The 19,933-nt window shown below is 43.1% G+C and overlaps 1 protein-coding gene across 3 annotated transcripts; it reads left to right on the forward strand.

The window, feature by feature from the left end:
• Positions 1–692: 692 nt before the first annotated feature.
• chd2 (chromodomain helicase DNA binding protein 2) lies at positions 693–19,651 on the forward strand. 3 transcript variants are annotated; one of them, XM_076733422.1, is made up of 39 exons: positions 940–1,167; positions 1,534–1,645; positions 5,014–5,248; positions 6,059–6,145; positions 6,326–6,387; positions 6,820–6,939; positions 7,323–7,499; positions 7,637–7,776; positions 7,888–8,113; positions 8,202–8,302; positions 8,397–8,438; positions 8,531–8,709; positions 8,843–8,967; positions 9,058–9,274; positions 9,368–9,457; positions 9,546–9,736; positions 9,845–10,033; positions 10,139–10,301; positions 10,482–10,634; positions 12,130–12,201; positions 12,494–12,643; positions 12,733–12,881; positions 12,968–13,064; positions 13,153–13,245; positions 13,357–13,530; positions 13,680–13,849; positions 13,934–13,975; positions 14,065–14,204; positions 14,584–14,722; positions 14,832–14,982; positions 15,183–15,305; positions 15,413–15,535; positions 15,881–16,021; positions 16,217–16,333; positions 16,431–16,609; positions 16,702–16,801; positions 16,890–17,082; positions 17,413–17,659; positions 17,740–19,651. In XM_076733422.1, the coding sequence occupies exons 2-39, from the start codon at positions 1,584–1,586 to the stop codon at positions 18,023–18,025; spliced, it is 5,445 nt and encodes a 1,814-aa protein (XP_076589537.1). In that variant the 5' UTR covers positions 940–1,167; positions 1,534–1,583; the 3' UTR covers positions 18,026–19,651. The 3 variants fall into 3 exon arrangements, with proteins under 3 accessions (XP_076589538.1, XP_076589536.1, XP_076589537.1); XM_076733421.1 differs by having other exon boundaries at positions 696–1,645; XM_076733423.1 differs by lacking the exon at positions 6,820–6,939 and having other exon boundaries at positions 693–1,645.
• The last annotated feature ends 282 nt before the right edge of the window (positions 19,652–19,933 follow it).

The raw sequence follows: 19,933 nt of genomic DNA on the forward strand, positions 1-19,933 counted from the left end.
TGGCTTTGTTTCATTAGCTGATTAATCAGAAAACGACTAGAGGATATTGGCGTAACATTTTGATAACGTTAAAGTCCATTGGCTTGGCTGTTGGTTTTAGTATTTCAGCTGATCCATACAACAATTACTTAGTTTGCAATAACTCTGTCGCTTGTCAGTATTTGCCCATTTCTTCTATAAGCTAGCTAAGTGCTTCAGGTTCGCACAGGGTTGCGGAATCTCCTGAAGTAATGTTCTCTGTTTCGGATGATGCTATTCAGAGGAAATTATCTTTCAGTCTGTGGAAATGGGAAAATGGCTGATGAAAATGCACCATTGTGCTTCAATAAATATTAATCTAAACAGTAAACTGCACTCATTTTTGTAAGTTGACATTGAAAGTAGTTAAAAAGGCATTGGTCTGAACACAAATGGTTTCTAAAGGCTCTCTAAAATGGCTCCTGGTCGTCCTTCTTCCTGTCTGAGCAGGAAGTGATGCAATTGGTGAAAAAAAAAATTATATACACTTTTAACAGCCTCTCAGTATTCTTACCTTTTATGAAGTGGGAAGAAACGTTTCAGCTGAAAGCTTGTGTTATGGGGCCGAAAATATATGTAAGTTTTTCTAAAAGTAAAATTTAAACATAATAAAAGGGGTGGGACTTAAACATCACCTGAGTGTGGTGTAAATGGAAATAACGTCAATCAAAGGCAAAGCTTTCAGAGCTAGGAAGGAGCTCTAGATGGCGGCTGAGCCTTGGGAAGGGTGCCATGGGCTTTCGTCAGACCGTTTCTTTGCCTGTTTTTCGACCGAAATCGCTTGAATCTGGTTTAAAATCAAGCGATCTAATGATACGATCGGCGTTTTAACGGGAATATATGCGTTTTTTTTGGTTTTGTGCTGATTTTTCGAGCCGAATGAGCCGTCTGTGCCGGGGAGTGCTTGTCGTTGTTTTCCATACTGGGCTCTGGCAGCCATGGCGCGCCTCCATTTTTAGTGTGCTGCTCGCGTCTGTCCCTCTTGAGTCTGACAGTAGATGAAGACTGTAAAGGCCTAGAAGCGATTTGAAAAAAGCCTCTTTTTTTCTAATTTATTGTTAAGTTATTATTTTTACGGTTTGTTATTTTTATTCGAGTCGGATAAAAGCCTGTGAAAGAGCGAACGTGAATCTAATAGTTCATTATTAGGTTAGCACCTTTCTTCACATTGAATTGGACTGTTTACATTGTGTAGTGTATAATTTCCTGATTTTCTCATCCTTAAATCTTATTTTTCTAATCCTTCATGTGATGACGCAGTTAGAATTAATTGCATGCGGCTTGATCCGTGGGCTATATTTAAAGACACAACTTGGATATTTAACTTAATGTATTAACACCTGTCATTTTTCTTCGGTATATACACTAGCGATGTAAATAATGATCCTCAAATCTGTCGTTTTGATGCCTTTTTCCTAACTCGTGTCGCACCGCCTGGGTTTTATCTGCCACCTGAGCAAAGGCAGTCTTGTGGGACTTGTATGATAGTTCATGCTTACTCTAACTTTTTGACAGTAAATACCAGGACAAAAGATCATCCGATCACAGATTCTCAGGATAATACGATGATGAAGAATAAAAGTAAAAAACAAGAGGATGAAGGATCGACTCAGAGCAATGCATCAAGGTATGATCATTATACTTTTTTACCTTTTTCATATCTGCCTTGATTGTTTACCTTGTCAAGCATGGTTGATCACCTGTGTGTACATTTGCGACGTGGTTTTGTTGAAGTGCACCACTGTCATGAATGACCTTGCTATTGTTTAATAGCCACACCCTGATTTTCCTTCCATTTCTTACACTCAATACTGAGGTTTCAGGCCTGTGTTAAGACATCATTGCCCACAAGATGTATGTGTTAGATCACATAAAAAGTCGCTTGTCCTGTATTATGTTGCACATGATTTGTCACAAATGTTTGATGTCCCAACGCTTTAGTAACATGACCTTGTCTTACTAGTTGGTACTGCAATGCACCATTTTATCAACGTTGTTGTTTGGTTTTTGTTTGTTTCAGAAGCAATGTATGACTTTAGTGTTCCTTATGGTCAGTAACATAACCAGTCTATTAGATGGCTTATATTTTGTCGTCAGTTCTTTGACCTGAGTACACTTTGCACGTGGCTACCATTTTCATTTTTGACATCCTTCTGTAATCTTTTATCTGTACTTTTTGATCAAGTTAAAGAGTTTTAGGAAATTTGGGTTTTCTCATGCTGAATTATTTCTGCTAATTCAAATCCTTTATACCTTAGATTTCAATACCTGGTAAATCATTTTCTGTTAAATGGATAGTGAAACTTAAACTGCTTCTTAACTATCATGACTTATGCCACTTGCTTATGTAACGTACCCTTTTAACCTCCAACTTTGCATTTGTTTTCAGGGGAAGGTTTTCCTTTATTCTCTGTTTGGGGTATTATTGCAATGAAGAGTTTCAATTCAAATGTTTCTCTTGACACATTGATTGATTGTTAATTCTTCTTATAGATGTTAAATGATTGCTATCAATTGTCAAGCAAGATAGTTGATCCATTGATAGTCTATTGCCTACACCTATTGTCATTTTTAAGTTTCAAACAAGTTTAAAAGGCACTTTTTGTATTTATTAGTATTTGTTTAATTGAGATTGATGTGTTACTTGAAGCATCTGTTTTGAACTTGTCTGGTGATTGTGAAAGTTAGATAAAAACACTGTTCTTTTCTATTCAAATGTGGCTTCATGTGTATAACTTGTCAGGTAGATTATATTTAAAACTCTGTGGCCAAGAGTCACAGAGCTTGACCCTAATATATTGTTTACAGTATTGTCTGGTTTTCTTTTCACAAACATGCAAAATTTTTAAAGATGGTAAATGGGCAAGTGTGTATCTGTCACCCACAGGTATCTGAATCTTCAAATATCAAAACGAGTGGAAACACCATTTTATTTTTGATCAATAAAGATGGTTTTAAAAACTAATACCAGGTCATTTGCATGGTGTCAGAACAATGCAGATATTCAGAAACAACACAAGTGGCAAGCTATTATAATTACTATTAAAAAGATGCTATTTCTCAACAGAAGTTCATAGTATTAGAACTGCTGCTGTGTTTTCACAGTAAATAATGCAGCCTGATCTCAACAGACTGTTGTGTTTGTAGATAAAGACACAGAGAAGTTTGGATGCTAAATGCAGGTAATCACCCCCAGCATTTTTCCTGACTGTTCACTGCACCAGGTTACATCACACTTGTAGTTTTTCTGTGTGATCTTGTGGCAGCCATTTTAGTATTTTCAGCTGTGAGTGAAATATGTCCTCTGCCACTGATGACAGCCTAACCTTTTCATTTGGACAGATGAGCACTCTGGACATGCAAAGCAACAGAATGAGCAGGAGAAAATCTGGTGTTTTTTGTGCCATTACATCCTATTAAAGTTACTGTGTACATGCTTTCCTGAGTCACAAAATGGCCCTTGCTTTGTGTGCCCAGCTTGCTCACTTATCTGTATTAAAACTCAGCTCAGAACTACATGGAGGAGGAACAGGAAGAGTTCAGGCCTTGGAAAGGCTGCACACTGTGCTGCTATAGGCTAGACTTCCACTTAGCAACACGCCAGCCAATAGTAATTTGAGATTATTTCCATGTCCCACCCACTTTTGACCTCACTTAAAGCGGAAGGAGCCATGCACTTCCGAATTTAGTCACTGAAACAGCTCAAGGTACAGGCCGTGAAATCTCAGTGACCGCGTTAATATACGCGTTTTAACACCACGTGGATTATTATTTAGTTCCAGTCAGTTAATTAATGTTCCTCATCAGTTTTACTCTCATGTTTGAATATATATATATTTATAAATGGCAGACTAGATAGACAGCAGTACGAATTTACTTATTAGAAATTATAACCGCAATGTTGTTTTTAAAAAACACAAAATGTATGAAATAACGATTAAGCCTGCGTATAAAATGTAATCCTTAAAAGACAAAAACCTGGACGTCTTTCCAAAACGATCCATGCAAAGCAGTGCTTCCTGGACATTTACTCTGAATGACTGTAGCGCCCCCACGTGTCCAAAACGAGGTGTTTCACATAGAAAACGCCAGACAGGAAAGGTCATACCAAGCTCGATGTTAAACATATGGATGATCCCCATCGCATTCAGGTGCTGTCATTGGAATTAAATTGTATCAGGACAGACCCCTTGAGATGGACCATCCTGTTTTTAAAGAGGTCTCAGAAACATTTGAGGCTCCTTGTGATTGGTGACACTGAATTATGTGGCAAGCTTTTCTGAAGAAATTACACATGCAGTCTGTTATTAACCGGGTGTTTAGACCTTGAAAGAGTCCTAAAGATCTTTTATTTTTATTCTTTTAAGCACAAAGTATTGATTATTTTTCCCACCTCTCATTTTTTTTCTTTTGAAATACTGGATACATTCGTCTCTTTAGGCTCCTAAAAATCCTTTGAATCTGTATAACTGCTCATGACATATGTTCAGCTAAAGCAGGTTAGCAACCAGTTGCATACGCTCTGGACTCATTCTTCCATATTTATCAATCAGTCTTTAGATTCTTAATCCTCTGCAGGCTCTCTGGCCATTGTAGTGTTCTTTTCTATTATTTCACTGCTGTACATACACGTCACAGGTAATTGCAGGTTAGCAGGAGCAGAAGCTTTCAAAACTTAATTACAGTTTAGCTCAGTTTTATTTTAGTGGTGAAAGCTGATCTTAGGCTTTTCAAAATGCCTGTAAGAGGATTTGTGTGGCCTAGAAGGAATGAGGTTATTTAAGACTGTTTGCTGAGTTAGGAACATGCTGAATGATGTAATGAGGTTTCTGTTTCCACACCTTCCTCATGCCATTAAGCTCCTGCACGTTCTCCATGTCCGTGTGAGAGTGGGTGCACGTTTTTAAGTTGCTCAACAATGATTTGTACATAATTCTGTAAATAAATGCATTTGCACCACAAATCCTAAGAATGAACATATTCTTGTTCCCGTAGCAATTCAGCTTCAGAAGAATCCAACCGCTCTGCGTCGGAGTCGGGAAGTCAGTCAGAGAGCGAGCATGGCAGTGAGAGGAGGAGATCCCACAACTCCGAGTCGAACAGCTCCTCAGAGTCAGAGAGTCACTCAGAGTCAGAGAGCGAGTCTGCCGAGTCCAAGTCACAGCAAACCACAGCGGAGGTCAAAGACAAGCCAGTTAGAAAGAAGGAGCGCCTGGCAGATGTGAAGAAGGTAAAGGTCGCTGAGCATTAGAGGGGCGGCTAAGTCTTCTGAGGTGACGTTCTGGTTCTAAAGCACATTAAGGTTTCTGTCCTCTAATAATGGAAGATTGTCTTAACTTTGTGTTCTCAGGCTGTTAATGTGATTATGAGGGTTTTGCATGCAGGACACATGTAGTTGCAACTGAAATTAAGCAAGTTTTACTCCAACTTGTCTCTTTAGCCATGTAAGACTACAACTGGGTCGCATTTCCAAACTACATCCCAATATTAAGCAGGATATGAGTGTGTAGTGTTCACACTGGAAAAGTGACAGAAAGCATACTCACAATACTAAGAAGGAGCACTAGAAAACACTTAAAACATGCTGTTGATGCACACCAGTGTTCCACGAAGCAATGCACAAAGGAAGTGGAGGAAGTACTCAGCTCGCAGCTTGTAGTAGGTGGTTAAGATGGCTACAGAAACATCAACAAAATAACCATCAGATCTTTAAAATAGAACGACAGCCAGCAAAAGGCCTATTAGAGCTGAATCAATCTGTGGAATAACTGGGGAAGGGACAGCAGAATGCCGACCAAACCGAGTTCGAGATTCTCATTAGTGAATACTTGCTGGGACTGTTTGTTGGTTAACAGTAAGACATTTGACAACGTCACCGTGGGCAGCAGATTGATCGATGATGAAACCAGTAGTTAGTCGCAGCCCGATGCTTTTGAATTGAATTGAAATTAGAATGTGCAAAGGAATTAGGACACGTTATATTTGTGTAGTGAGGCAGAAAGTCACTGGCTCTCTGATAGTAGTTGGTGTCTGTTTACAGATGTGGGAAGAACATCCAGATGTGTATGGGGTCAGGAGGTCAAATCGCAGTAGACAGGAGCCGGCTCGCTTAAACATTGGAGCTGGGGTAAGCAGATGTTTAATGAAAGCTCGAAGACAGACAGTACAAATGTGTAGCATGGCCTGGTTCCACACAATTATGTCCATTGGTGTCAGCTCCTCTGAGCAAACCGCTTGTGCCATCTAGTGGCTGTGATGAAGAAGTGCTGCTGTTCACATGGAAACGACACTCTTACTGTATTTACAGGGCAGCAGCGACTCAGAGAGCGAAAGCCCCAAGAGAAAAACATCACGAGCTAAGAAAAAAGAGTAAGTACCAAGACTGAACAAATCTCGAGGGATTTGTGTTATTATTATGTTCTTTATTTCTGATTTATTTATTTGTATATGTTGAGATGCTTATCCTGAACTCTGGTCAGCGAGGTTTTTGTTACTTAACACTGGATCCATACAGTAGTTCTGCACAGCTCATGTCTTGTCATTGTGTTTCCAGTCTGTGTTCATACTGTGATTTTATCATTTGTAACTGGGTATCTGTTTGTTCCAAATGGGCACCGTCAGTGTCAGTCAGACAGGTGATTTTCTACGTTTACGTCAAATTTGATTGGTCAGATCAGCGGCTTATCCCTGATCAGATTGGGTTGTGGCGAACACCCCGTGGCCAGTATTTCGTGAGATTTGAAATTGGTTCTAGCTGTCGTGGGCCTTGAGGGTGAACTTGTGGTATTTCTTTGTTGTAAGAAATATCTGGAAAGATGATGACTCAAATGATGACGAGGAGGAGGAGGAGGAGGCTTCCGACATTACAGACAGTGAGCAGGAAGAGAAAAAAGTTAGATCCAGACGACTTCCTGCTAGAAGGTAAGAGCGTAGCGAAGCCTGGCTGCCAGACAGCTACCCACTGGTCATCTCCAAATCATTCCATACTGTGTGAGCACATGTTTGATTGCATTTTTTCCCTTTGCTTTGGTGTAGACCTGACACACACGCTGCAGCCTGATAAAAGCTCAGTTTACAATACAGCATCTAAAGATTTTAATGTAATCAATAAACATGATGCAGATATTTAAATATTTTTTTGTTAAAAATCTGGCTGCACCTGCTGTTTGCTGCAGCCAGAAAGCAGAATCACAGTGACGGTGATTCAGGAGGTTTGGTTCCTGCACTTTAAGTGGTGTTTGTGTGTGTGTGTGTGTTTGTGTGTGTGTGTGTGTGTGTGTTTCTGTGCTCTGTGTGTTTGACAGACCTCAGACCAAATCATCAGTCAAAAAGCAGCTGTCCCAAAAGGGAAGAAAGTCTAGGAAACAGGACTCGTCTGCTGAGGACGACGACGATGAGGACGACGACGATGAGGATGACGACGATGAGGAAGATACTCCGAAGAGACAGACTCGAAGACGGGGTGCAACTAAAGTGAAAAGGTATGTTTCTGAACCCAGAGGTGTCAGCATAAGTTTGTCCTTGTGTTGAATGTCTTCTGTCAGGACGGGCTTTTGCATATTGATGCATCACCTTTGTCCTCTTCGTCCTTGTCCCCTGCTGTGTGTGCGCGTCACAGTTATAAGGAGGACCAACATGACTTTGAAACAGACTCTGATGACCTGATAGAAATGACGGGCGATGCAGGCGAGGAGCAGCAGGATGATGACAGTGAGACCATCGAGAGGGTTATGGACACCAGGACAGGAAAAAAAGGAGGTGACACATTTTCTTGCGTCCCGCTGCTTTGAAAACCACGTTGCTTCTCATCGAAATATTTGGCCACATGTATTCAGCCTATAAGGTTGTTTTTTTTTCTTGCTCTCTTAGCCACTGGGGCTTCCACTACTGTGTATGCCGTGGAGGAAAATGGGGACCCCTGTGAAGGCTTTGACCCCGAGAACGATGAAGGGGAGACTCAGTATCTGATTAAGTGGAAGGGCTGGTCCTATATCCACAACACGTGGGAGAGCATGGACTCTCTGACGCAGCAGAAGGTCAAGGGACTAAAGAAAATGGACAATTATAAAAAGAAACATGAAGAGCTAACTTCATGGTGAAAGTCTTCGCCGTTGCATTTACACTTTATTTGCGAATGTGCATCTTTCAAGTGTTTTAACTGTTTGTTCTGTCCCGGTTTGTAGGCTGAGGAGGGCGTCTCCCGAGGATGTGGAGTTTCATAACTGCCAGCAGGAGCTCACCGCTGAGTTGAGCAAGCAGTTTCAGTTTGTGGAGCGTGTTATCGGTAAGAATATTACCAGAAGTAGTTGCTTTTGTGTGATGGTGCTGCCGATAATCTGTTTTAGCACTTGTACTAAAATGAATTTTGTTCTTACCAGCAACAAGGACAGGAAAGACCCCAGGATCCTCAGACTTCCCCTGTAAGGCCCTTCTCAAAGTTTTCACCAGCACTGTCACGGCTTGTTCTGTTCTATTTATTCGTCTGACAATTTGCCTGCTTTTTTTTAACCAGCTCACAGTCACAAGACACCATCCTCCAACGAACCAGAGTATCTATGCAAGTGGATGGGCTTACCCTATTCAGAGTGCAGCTGGGAAGATGGAGCTTTGGTCAGAAAGAAGTTTCAGCCCTGCATTGACAGCTTCATGAACCGAAACTCCTGTAAGACCGTCCCCTCTAAAGACTGCAAGGTCAGAGTCCAGCCGTCATAAGCCAAATGAGCTGTGTTATGCAGTCGCCTCTCTTTCTCGTATTATTGAAAAATGTTTCAAATTGTAATGTTTTTCTCCTCGTAGTTGAAGAAATTCGCTCCTGTCATTTCAGGTGTTAAAACAAAGACCAAGGTTTGTTGCTCTGAAGAAACAGCCGTCGTACATCGGAAATGAGAACCTTCAGCTGAGGGATTATCAGCTGGATGGTTTGAACTGGTTGGCTCACTCCTGGTGCAGGTACTGTGTAAATGAATAGAATAATTTTCGCTGGTTTTGATGATGTGGAAAATGGGAGAAACCGTTCCTTTTCTTGCTGTCCGTCCTCAGGTGCAACAGCGTTATCCTCGCTGATGAGATGGGGCTCGGAAAGACCATCCAGACCATCTCCTTCCTGTCCTACCTGTTTCACCAGCATCAGCTGTACGGGCCCTTCTTACTGGTGGTGCCTCTGTCCACGCTGACCTCCTGGCAGAGGGAGTTTGACACCTGGGCCCCCGACATGAACGTTGTGGTCTACCTTGGGGACGTCATGAGCAGGAAAACGGTAGGTGGGATCTGCAGAGGTTTCCTCGTACTCTCCTGTGGCGTCTCCACGGTGGCTTCCATAAATTTCCATTGTTGCTTCTGTTTTGTGTAGATCCGTGACTACGAGTGGGTGAACCATCAAACAAAGAGAATCCGTTTCAATGCACTATTAACCACTTATGAAATTCTACTTAAAGACAAGGTAGGTGCAGTGATCAGTATTATAACACAGTCTGTACATGAAGTGGATCGGCCTCTTTAGTTGACAAGGACTTAACGTTTGTCTCCAGGGGGTGCTTGGGAACATCAACTGGGCTTTCCTGGGCGTGGATGAAGCCCACAGGCTGAAGAATGACGACTCCCTGCTGTACAAAACATTAATGGAGTTCAGGTCTAACCACAGACTCCTCATCACTGGCACTCCGCTGCAGAACTCCCTCAAAGAGCTCTGGTCACTGCTGCACTTCCTCATGCCTGACAAGTGCGTCCTGGTTTCGGCATTTAGTGTGATACTGAGCAAAAGCAGGGAAAATGCCATCAGTTTGAATTCAAGCCACATACGAGCGCCATCTGTTATCTCTCAATGCAGGTTTGATTCCTGGGAGGATTTTGAGGATGTACATGGGAAAGGAAGGGATAATGGTTATCAGAGTCTCCACAAAGTCCTCGAGCCGTTCCTTCTGCGACGTGTCAAGAAGGACGTGGAAAAATCTCTCCCTGCCAAGGTGGAACAGATCCTCCGTGTAGACATGACTGCACAGCAGAAACAATTCTACAAGTACAGTTTTATTTTTGTCTTTCATAACCTTTTCCAAACATCTGCCTTGTACAGTCGCTGCATTCCTCTTCTCCTTTAACTTAATTTGTTCCTCAATATTTCCAGGTGGATTCTAACAAGGAATTACAAAGCTCTTTCCAAAGGCACCCGAGGCAGCTCCTCTGGCTTCCTGAACATAGTTATGGAGCTTAAAAAGTGCTGCAACCACAGTTTCCTCATTAAACAGCCCGAGGATGGAGACACAGAAACACAAAAGGAACACCTGCAGGTATGTCTCCTCATGAGCTTCTCCTTAGCTCCCAGCAACACCTCAGGAAGTCTGCGTTCTGCAGAAGAAACGGGTGGTGACATAACAAAGATGAAAACATGACGGTCCCAACAGAGGGCTCAGTGTTCTTTAATTTTTCCTGAATTCTAGTGTTCCCACCCAAACTTTTGTACGTTTTAGAGTCTAGTGAGGGGCAGCGGGAAGCTGGTGCTGCTGGACAAGCTGCTGACCAGACTCAGAGAGAGAGGCAACAGAGTCTTGATCTTCTCCCAAATGGTCAGGATGTTGGACATCCTTGCTGAATACCTGGCCAAGATGCGCTACCCATTCCAGGTAAGATTTGCACCATATCAGGGCCACGTTGTGTATTTCTATACTACACAGGACCTTGGTTCACATGCAAAGTGACCTGCGGTCTGTTTTGCTTTTTGCAAGTGTTTGTTGGAACAGACAAAACTGGGCAGTGTGTTTTGAGTGCCTTATGCGAAAAACGTTACTTCCTGAATGAGTGAGTGATGAAGTTTTACCATTGGTTGGTTGAGCGTTTGGGCTTCCCCATTGGCTGTTGGACTTTCAAAATTCATAGGCATGACCTTAGTTACATACTGTAACTCCAGATCTTATGAGTAAAGGCCCTCCAAGGCTATTGCTAGTGGACAATAGGCTCCCAAAAACAGCTGTTGCTACAGATAAAGGTAACAGTGCTGCCCTGTGCTCACAGACTCTGGAGTTACACTACATAACTAGCGTTCTGTTTTGTATATGCTTCGCCCTCTAAGGCTGTCACTAGTGGGATAAGGGCGAGCAGAATACCAGTCCGTCTGATACCCACAAGCACAAACACACACCCACCTTTCACGACAAATCACTAATGAGTCCATACTCACAACAGCACATCATATGAGCACAGATGGTGCAGAGATTCACCATGAGGGCACCAAACTGAGAAACAACAGAAAACCCACTGCTGCAAGAAACAGACGATGGTTATGCAGTGTATCAGCCCAGCAGAGAGCAGAGTGGGAGAGAACAGCTCTCCATGTGTCGAGAGGCGTGAGGGGGAGAGCACAGTGAAACGGCCACTCCAACAAAACACTCAATACAGAGTGAATCATAGGAAAACGAGAGGCATCCCACAGACAGAAAGGCATGAAGCGGGGGGGGTTCACAGATCATTCAAATCACAAGAAATCCTCTTTCAAATCAAACATCTGAAGATGTGAGTGGGAAATATTATTCTTGCAACCGCATTTCTAAAATCTGATCTGACTCAAGCATAGCTTCAACCGTGTCATGTGATATGCTACTACGATAAAATTGAAGATGATCATTGAAAATTAAGGAATTGGCATTATACACACTACTGCTAACTATACACAGTCCAGTCATATACTGGCTTTCTGTCCAGTCATTTCATTATTAGCCGAACAGTTGTTATTTTTGACCATAAAATCAGGTTTGCTTGTTTTCTTCGTCGGTGTTTACAGTGTTTGGGCTCTCGGGGTGGTTGTTTTGAGGTGGGTGAGACTCTGATGGGGATCAGATGTCAGTTGTTGCTGCACACATACCCCACCAGGCTGAGAGTCCATGTGGTTATTTATATCACCAAAGTTATTTTCTGCTGAAGACCAGCCGAACTTCTGCAAGTCACTTGACTCGGGTTGTTTTTGCTGACTTAGTCTTCGGTTGTAGACTGTTGTGATCACTCTGAGTGTATAGACGGGGGGTACTATGGCATGTAAAGCGAAGTCGCGCCAAGGTTATAGCAGAGAGCTGCCCGGGAAGTCTTCACGGGTTTAATGAGTCTGTTTGCCTCCCTCCTCTTCAGCGGCTGGACGGTTCCATAAAGGGAGAAATCCGAAAGCAAGCACTCGACCACTTCAATGCTGAAGGCTCAGAGGTGCGTATGCTAACGACTTAATGCTGCTAACTGATAGATGGGGAGAGTCTATCTTTCAATTTCTTATCTTATAATAGATTAATCGCAGTAGCAGGTGAAACGTGTTTGATAAATGGTCCAAAAATAATCCAATTTACATAATGACTTGAAAGAAAGTCTGTTGTCTATGTTTTTTGAATTTGATTTGTGATAGCCATTTCCCATTTGCTCTTATTATTCATAATGCAAGACATATTTACAAGTGATGCATTGCTCGATGAGATCTGCATTAACAGTTTCATCTGTGTTCCAGGACTTCTGCTTCCTGTTGTCCACCAGAGCCGGAGGTTTGGGCATAAACTTGGCCTCGGCAGACACTGTAGTCATCTTCGACTCAGACTGGAACCCTCAAAACGACCTGCAGGCACAAGCCAGGGCTCACAGGATTGGCCAGAAGAAACAGGTAACCCACGGTGCCACGCGATGACATTCGCTCCTGCAGAGTTGGTTTGTTGTATAGCAGGTAAGAAAATGTACGCTTTCTCTTCACAGGTGAATATTTATCGACTGGTCACCAAGGGAACGGTGGAGGAGGACATCATTGAGAGGGCAAAGAAGAAGATGGTTTTGGACCATCTCGTCATTCAGAGAATGGACACCACTGGTCGAACTGTGCTGGACAGCAACTCAAGAAACACAAAGTAAGATGTCAGAAATGAGCTACACGCTTGTCGCTGATTGATTATGTTTAATACTGAGATGCTGAAACCTGCTTTTTTTCTTACAGTTCAAACCCATTCAATAAAGAAGAGCTGACTGCCATCCTCAAGTTTGGTGCAGAGGAGCTTTTCAAAGAGGCTGAGGGAGAGGAGTCTGAACCACAGGTGCTACGACGACCAATTAACTTCTGCGCATTGAAAATACTTATGACATATTTCTAAAAATTGAACCAGAATTTCTTTGTTTCTGCAGGAGATGGACATTGAGGAGATCCTGAGGTTGGCTGAAACAAGAGAAAGTGACCAGGGCTCAAGTGCTACAGATGAACTTCTGTCTCAGTTCAAGGTTGTTACTGTTATGTACCTGTTGTGTTATTGTGGAGTACCTCAGGCAGGCTTCCGTCTCTTTCAACTTCAGATCATTTCCTTACTTGCTTATCTCTGCGTGTTGCTGCAGGTGGCCAATTTCTCCAGCATGGAAGAGAGCACTCCAGAGTTTGAGGGGAAGCACACACGAGAATGGGACGATATCATCCCTGAAGAGCAGCGACGCAAAATTGAGGAAGAGGAGAAGCAGCGGGAGATGGAGGACATCTTCATGCTGCCCAGAAGCAGGAGCTCAAACAAGAGGGTAAGAGGAGAGGAAAAATGGTGGTTTGCCCATTTCCAGCTGTGATAGCTCTTGGATTCTCTCAGAAGCATACTTTAAAATGCTTACTATCCTCCAGCAACGTCTCAGCGTTTGAATCAGGTGGTGAGATATCGCTCTGGTTCTTTCAGGCTCAGGCCAATGACAGTGATAGCGATGTGGGCTCCAAGCTGAAGCACCGCTCCTCAGGCTCCGAGAGCGAGACTGACGACAGCGATGACGACAAGAGGCCAAAGAAGAGAGGCAGACCCAGAGCCCGCAAGAACAACGTGGAGGGTTTCACCGACACAGAGATACGCAGGTGAAATATTTACTGAGCATTTGTTTTCATTGGTTTCCTTTCAGGAACACAATTAAAGTGTGTTCATCTTAATACCATTTACAGGTTCATTAAGGCTTACAAGAAATTTGGATCTCCTCTTGAAAGGTAAGCACATTTTTAACCGATACTAATAATGAACATATGTCTGTGTTCTCTGATGAGCCGTGCAGTCAGCTGATCTTTTCTGCATCCAGGTTGGAGGCCATCGCCCGAGACTCTGAGCTGGTTGACAAATCCATAGCAGACCTGAAGAGGCTCGGTGAACTGATTCACACTAGTTGTGTGGCTGCAGTGCAGGAGCACGAGGAACAGCTAAAAGAGAACCCAGTTGAAGGTACTGTTTGCTTTGGTCACTCTTTATATTAAAGTACACATATTCACCACTAACAGGTTGCTTGTAAGTATTTATATTAGTAGCATATTGACTCTTAATTTGCCATCATAAAACACTTATTAATTCCTTATTCTCTAGCAGTTAGGATTATTAAAGGTTAAGTTATTAAGATGGTAATTCATGTGTAACATCTTCCTTACAATCAATAAGCAGTAATTAATTAGGAGGTTATTGAGGTAAAGTAAGTAAAGTAAGGCATCTAAGCATCTAAGTGCTTTACAATAACTAATAAATGGCCATTATGCGCACTAATGAGCAAGAGTTCTTTGAAATTAAAGCATTTTTCAAGCCTCAAAAATGATGCGTGTCTCTATTCCAGCCAAAGGTCCTGGGAAACGGCGAGGAATTAACATCAAGATCTCAGGAGTGCAGGTCAATGCCAAGTCCATCATCCAGCACGAGGAAGAGTTCGAGCCTCTGCACAAAGCAGTGCCCTCCAACCCTGCTGAGAGGAATAAGTAAGATACCAGTGCTGATAGCAGAAGGAGCACAGGCGTTGTGTTCAAGATGTTTAGAAAAGTGCATCTGTGTGGCAGATTATATATGACAAATCTCTGTTTCCCACAGATTCAAGCTGACATGCAGGGTGAAGGTAGCCCACTTTGATGTCGACTGGGACCTGCAGGATGACATCCAGCTCTTGCTCGGTATTTACGAGCACGGCTTCGGCAACTGGGATCTGATCAAGACGGATCCTGACCTTAAACTCGCTGATAAGGCAAATGTCAAATCTCTCACTTTGGCACTAAGTTGGAGAGCGTTTTTGTATGAAGGGCAATAATGAAGGGAAACCTAAATCTAAAGCACATGCTCATACTAAATGAATCTGAACCAAAACTGACCTGTTTGGATATTGTAACAGCTTTGAAAAATACCTTTTACACATCAGGAGCCTTAATCTTTACTTCCTCTTCACAGATTCTCCCAGACGATCCAAGCAAGAAGCCTCAGGGCAAGCAGTTGCAGGCGAGAGCCGAGTATCTCCTCAAGCTGCTGAAAAAAGAACAAGACAGCACAGACCTGTCCAAAACCGGGGAGGAGGTAAGCTGCTACTAATCACGTCCATCACATCCATACGGTTAGTTAGCGTTTGATCTACGCAAAGCGACCGACCAACCACGCAGCTCATCCACTGTCTCCCTCTGAAGGTCAAAGTGAAGAAGAGGAAGCCTCGGGTGAAGAAGGAGAATAAAATTCTGAAGGATGAGCAGGGCAACGACATCTCCTCCCCCCGCCTGTCCGACAACCCGTCAGAGGAGGGCGAGGTCAAGGTGAGATCGCTGCAGTGTCACCTGCTTCTGCGTCGAGGTTTTCCACCTGATGTGTTGATGTGCTGATGTAAAAAATGTTACTCGAATTAGCAGCTATGTTAGTGTTTTCTCTAAACGCATGTGGCTGTTATTGTGCCACATTTCCATCTCGTATTGCATTGCACCAAACTATAAATCAGACCCTGAGAAGGAGGAAACGAGACCGTAACCACTGCAGAAACAAAGAGATGTATTCAGCTTTCATTTCTTTACATGGAAAGATTAATGGCACACATAATTATGGTGCACATGGTAACCTTCTGTTATATTGTTTAACATAAATCGTCTTTTCTCGTGTTCGAGCAGGATGACGGAACAGAGAAGTCTCCCGCCAAGAAAAGACAAAAGAAAAAGGACAACAAAGAGAACAAAGAAAAACAGGGAACTCCTAAAAAGGAGAAGGACGGGGAGAAAGACAAAAAGGGTTCCAAGCCCAGAAAAGAAAAGGTATTTCAGCAGAGAATTCATGCTCTTATTTTGGTATTTATCCTCATTAGAGTTAGTTTTTCTCATGAAAGCATTAAAATGCCACATGGGGATAAATGAACGCAGCTCGAATGCTTGTCTTCGTCCTGTGAATGAGATATTTAATGTACGCATGGTGGATGTGGGTGAATTGTCTCGATTTCTGGTGTTTTTCAGGGTAAAGGAGCCAAAGGGAAGAAGACTCAAGGTCCAGTCCACATTACGGCTGGGTCTGAGCCCATCCCCATCGAAGGAAAGGAGGACGATGAGCTCGACCAGGAGACGTTCAGTATCGTGAGTTTCTTCCTCAGTTCTCCTGCAAAGATGAAGCCAATGGACTTTGAGTTGTCGGCGTTCAGTTAATCAGAATCATTTTTTTGCACGGGTCTAGTGTAAGGAGCGCATGAGGCCAGTGAAGAAGGCGCTGAAGCAGCTGGATAAACCAGACGAGGGTCTGTCTGACCAGGAGCAGCTCCAGCACACTCGCACATGCCTACTGAAGATTGGAGACCGAATCACAGAGTGCCTTAAAGCCTACAGTGACCCCGAGCATGTCAAAATATGGCGAAGGTGAGATGATTCGACATGGTCTTTGTGAAATGAATCACGAGGCTCTCCTGCTCCACTCGGCTAATGGTTATTTTGTGCTTTTTTGGGGGCAGAAACCTCTGGATATTTGTGTCCAAGTTTACAGAGTTTGGTGCAAGAAAGCTTCACAAGCTTTACAAAATGGCACAGAAGAAGCGATCGCATGAGGAGGAGGCAAGTTGTGCTCTGCTTTATCAAGAGTTAGGAAGAGAAGGTAATCTTTTGCACATAACCAACAAAAAATATCCTGTGACTTTTCCAGAAGGAGCAGAAGAAGAAGGAGGATCCAGCAGGGAGGATCAAAACGTTCAGACCAGAGCCGTCTGGTTCCAGTCGGGACTCCACGGGTACTCAGCCATCCTCCAAATCTGCATCTCACTCGTCTCAGCCAGGCCCCCACGGACACCACAGAGAGCCGTACAGCACGGCTAACAAGCGGCACTTTGGCAACGACGGTGCGTGTTGATAGGATTAGTTTAGTTAAAGGCACAGAAAGTGAGCTTTAGAGGTGCTGGAAGGCGGATTTTGTTATCAGTGTACAGAGCTAGGCTAGCTGTTTCCCCCCGTTTCCAGTCTTTGTGCTAAGCTGAGCTAACCGCGTCCTGGCTGCAGCATCATACTCTCCATAGTGAGTGGTATTAATCTTCTCACCTAACTCTCACAAGGAAAGTGAGTGTTTCCCCAAAATGTTGAACTATTCTTTTAATTGATGTTATTTAAATGTAGCAGAGATGTTCAGCTCCTAGAACATTGTTTGATATTAGCTTTTACATGTGTCATCACAGACCGGGGAGACTGGCAGAGGGACCGGAAATACAGTTACCCGAGTAACAGCAACCAGTCGTGGCAGGGAGACCGACATCATCCCTATGACCCGCATCGCTACAAGGATCACTACAGCGATCGACGTTCACACGGGGACCCGTACCGCAGCTCAGGCAGTTATCGCAACAACAGCTCCCCTCGAAAAAGGCCGTACGACCAGTACAGCAACGACCGGGACCACAGGGGTCACAGACCCTACTACGACAGGTGAGCCACTCAAACTGGTTTTTGGTCTAAACTGTTATGTCAATACATAATAATAAAAAATGCTGTATGTGATATTTCAGGCATCCGGACCCCAAAAGAAGACGCGGTGATGAATTCCATAGCAACTACCACCAGGGAAGAGAAGGCCCTCTTCAGGACTTCAGGAGGATGCCAGAGCACAGGCCAGCAGGTCCGCCCGGGTCAGAGCACTATAACAGGCCCTTCCACCCCGACAAACCGCCTCCACTGCTGGACCCTCGCTCCCCGCAGGCTCAGAAGTCCCCGCAGGACTCCCGCTCTCCGCCCGAGCGGCCCGTAGATCCCAACGCCGCTGCAGATCCGAACTGGAACAACAGGAAAACATAAATAGTGGCTCAGAAACTGATCTGTGTGTTTTGTCCAGGTTCAAGGCCACACGCTGCTGATGGACACGTCTGGACTCGCCAATCATAAGCTCGCAGTTGGAAAGGGAATCAACTTGTACCCTCTTTACCAGCAAGACTGTTTTGCTCTTTTCCCACAGTGACTGTGGCTGTGAATAATTTGTGCCCTGAAAGAAAGAAGTGTGTTTCCTCCTGTCGTCTTTAGGATGGAAAAAAAAAACAACAAAAAAAAAAAAACGTAAAACGAGCATCTTTATTTAAATGAATTGACGCGATCAGTAAACCATGACATAGACTGAGTGGAACGCTGATGGATGCTTAGTCCCATGGACTATTATCTAAGGAGAGTTTAGGATACATGAACTGAAGACTGATCTCAATCCTAAAAGTGCCTGAAGGTTTGCTATATGTATGGGAATATTCCCAGAGGACGCATGACGTGGACATTATTATTATTTTTTTTTTGTGTTTAGCTTTAAGTCTTGCAAATGATGTCACGTAGACGAATTCAGTACAAAAGAATGTGTAATGTGTTATCATCCGCACCTTCAAAATGTTTCTCTTGAACATGTAGCTGAGCTGAATCATGGAGCATCACCATGCGGGTTAAACTGGTGGCGCGATGGAGGCGGCCTGATTCTGTCAATCGGTGAAGCCAGTATGTTTCCTCCAAGCACTCACCGAAACGTTAGAAAAGGTTTTTAGCTAATTCATATTTCTCACGTGTACAAATCATCATCGTTTCTGTAAGTGTGTAGCTGTAGAAATCATCGCAGTCCTCTTGCTTTGTTCACTTTAACCACTCATCTGTGTCGGCCCAGCGCAGTGGAAGCTTTGTAAGCAGTATTTATTGCAACAACTCGTGCAAAGGTTCATAACACTATGACTTCGATCTACCCTTTATTTTTGCTTTTCAGTATTATGAATAGTAACCAGCTTTCCACCTGCTGTATGTAAGAACTCAATTATGTCTGAAAATACTATGTGATTAAAAAAAAAAAAAAAAAAAAACGTTTTCTTTCCAAATCTGTGGTTTGGCATTATGTCTGACTCACAGAGGTCGTGCTGTTGCTGGAAGGTTGTTAAAGGGTTATCAGGAAGTTGCTCATGACATTTCGTTCGACATTTCCTGTGCCAAATGTGGTCCCGGTCTTTTTTTTTTTTATTTTTTTAAATGCTTCTCCATTTGTGCCTTATTTATGTGTGTATTATCATACTGTGTGTTGGTCCATGGACAGTACTGGGGTCTAACACAGGCAGGATGTGTAGTATTACAGTCACATTTAAAGGAAATGACTAAATAACAATCCAGGGGGAGCAGGTGAAGGGACCATGTATTCTGGTAATCGTCATGAGAGAAGCCGATGATCTGAGGGGAAATGTTAAACATTAATATACAGAAATCATGTGTGTTTCGTCCAGGGCACTGAACCTGTTACAGCGAACAGCCAGCACATCTTTTGTTCCACTTTAAGCAAGCTACAATTCCTGTATCATATGTTCTTTAAGAAAATCTAAATAATTTATATTTGTGACAAAACCACTCTTCATGAGAAATGTGCTGTACATATGTTTGGACATATGTAATAAACTTTGTTACACAATGAAAGCTTGTCTTCTTTCATTCGCATCACCGTGTCGCTGCTTCAAGAAATAGGTTTCCTGGGAAGGTACGTATGAAGAGTAAACTTTTAGGTCTTTAATGCATTGTGGTTATTAGAAATGCTCTCAGTCTTGCAGGTACGAGTTGCATTCATAAGTGTGACCAGAGGAGGCAGCAGCTGCACTCTTTGCGTAGTGCACAACATGAAAAAGTTGATGTAATATTCAGCATGAAGACAATGTAAGAGGGATTCCTCTGAAGTTCATGTTTACCACATCTTTAGAAAGC

This window comes from Chaetodon auriga, chromosome 6 (genome assembly GCF_051107435.1).
Source record: "Chaetodon auriga isolate fChaAug3 chromosome 6, fChaAug3.hap1, whole genome shotgun sequence".
Taxonomy (NCBI): domain Eukaryota; kingdom Metazoa; phylum Chordata; class Actinopteri; order Chaetodontiformes; family Chaetodontidae; genus Chaetodon; species Chaetodon auriga.

What these genes read in the sequence shown, in the direction of transcription:
- chd2 (XM_076733421.1), top strand. Translation starts at nt 1,500, where the DNA reads ATGATAGTTCATGCTTACTCTAACTTTTTGACAGTAAATACCAGGACA. An exon ending in AGGATCCTCAGACTTCCCCT is followed by an intron (nt 8,439 to 8,530) that starts GTAAGGCCCTTC and finishes TTTTTTAACCAG; the next exon opens with CTCACAGTCACAAGACACCA. An exon ending in ACCTTAAACTCGCTGATAAG is followed by an intron (nt 14,983 to 15,182) that starts GCAAATGTCAAA and finishes TCCTCTTCACAG; the next exon opens with ATTCTCCCAGACGATCCAAG.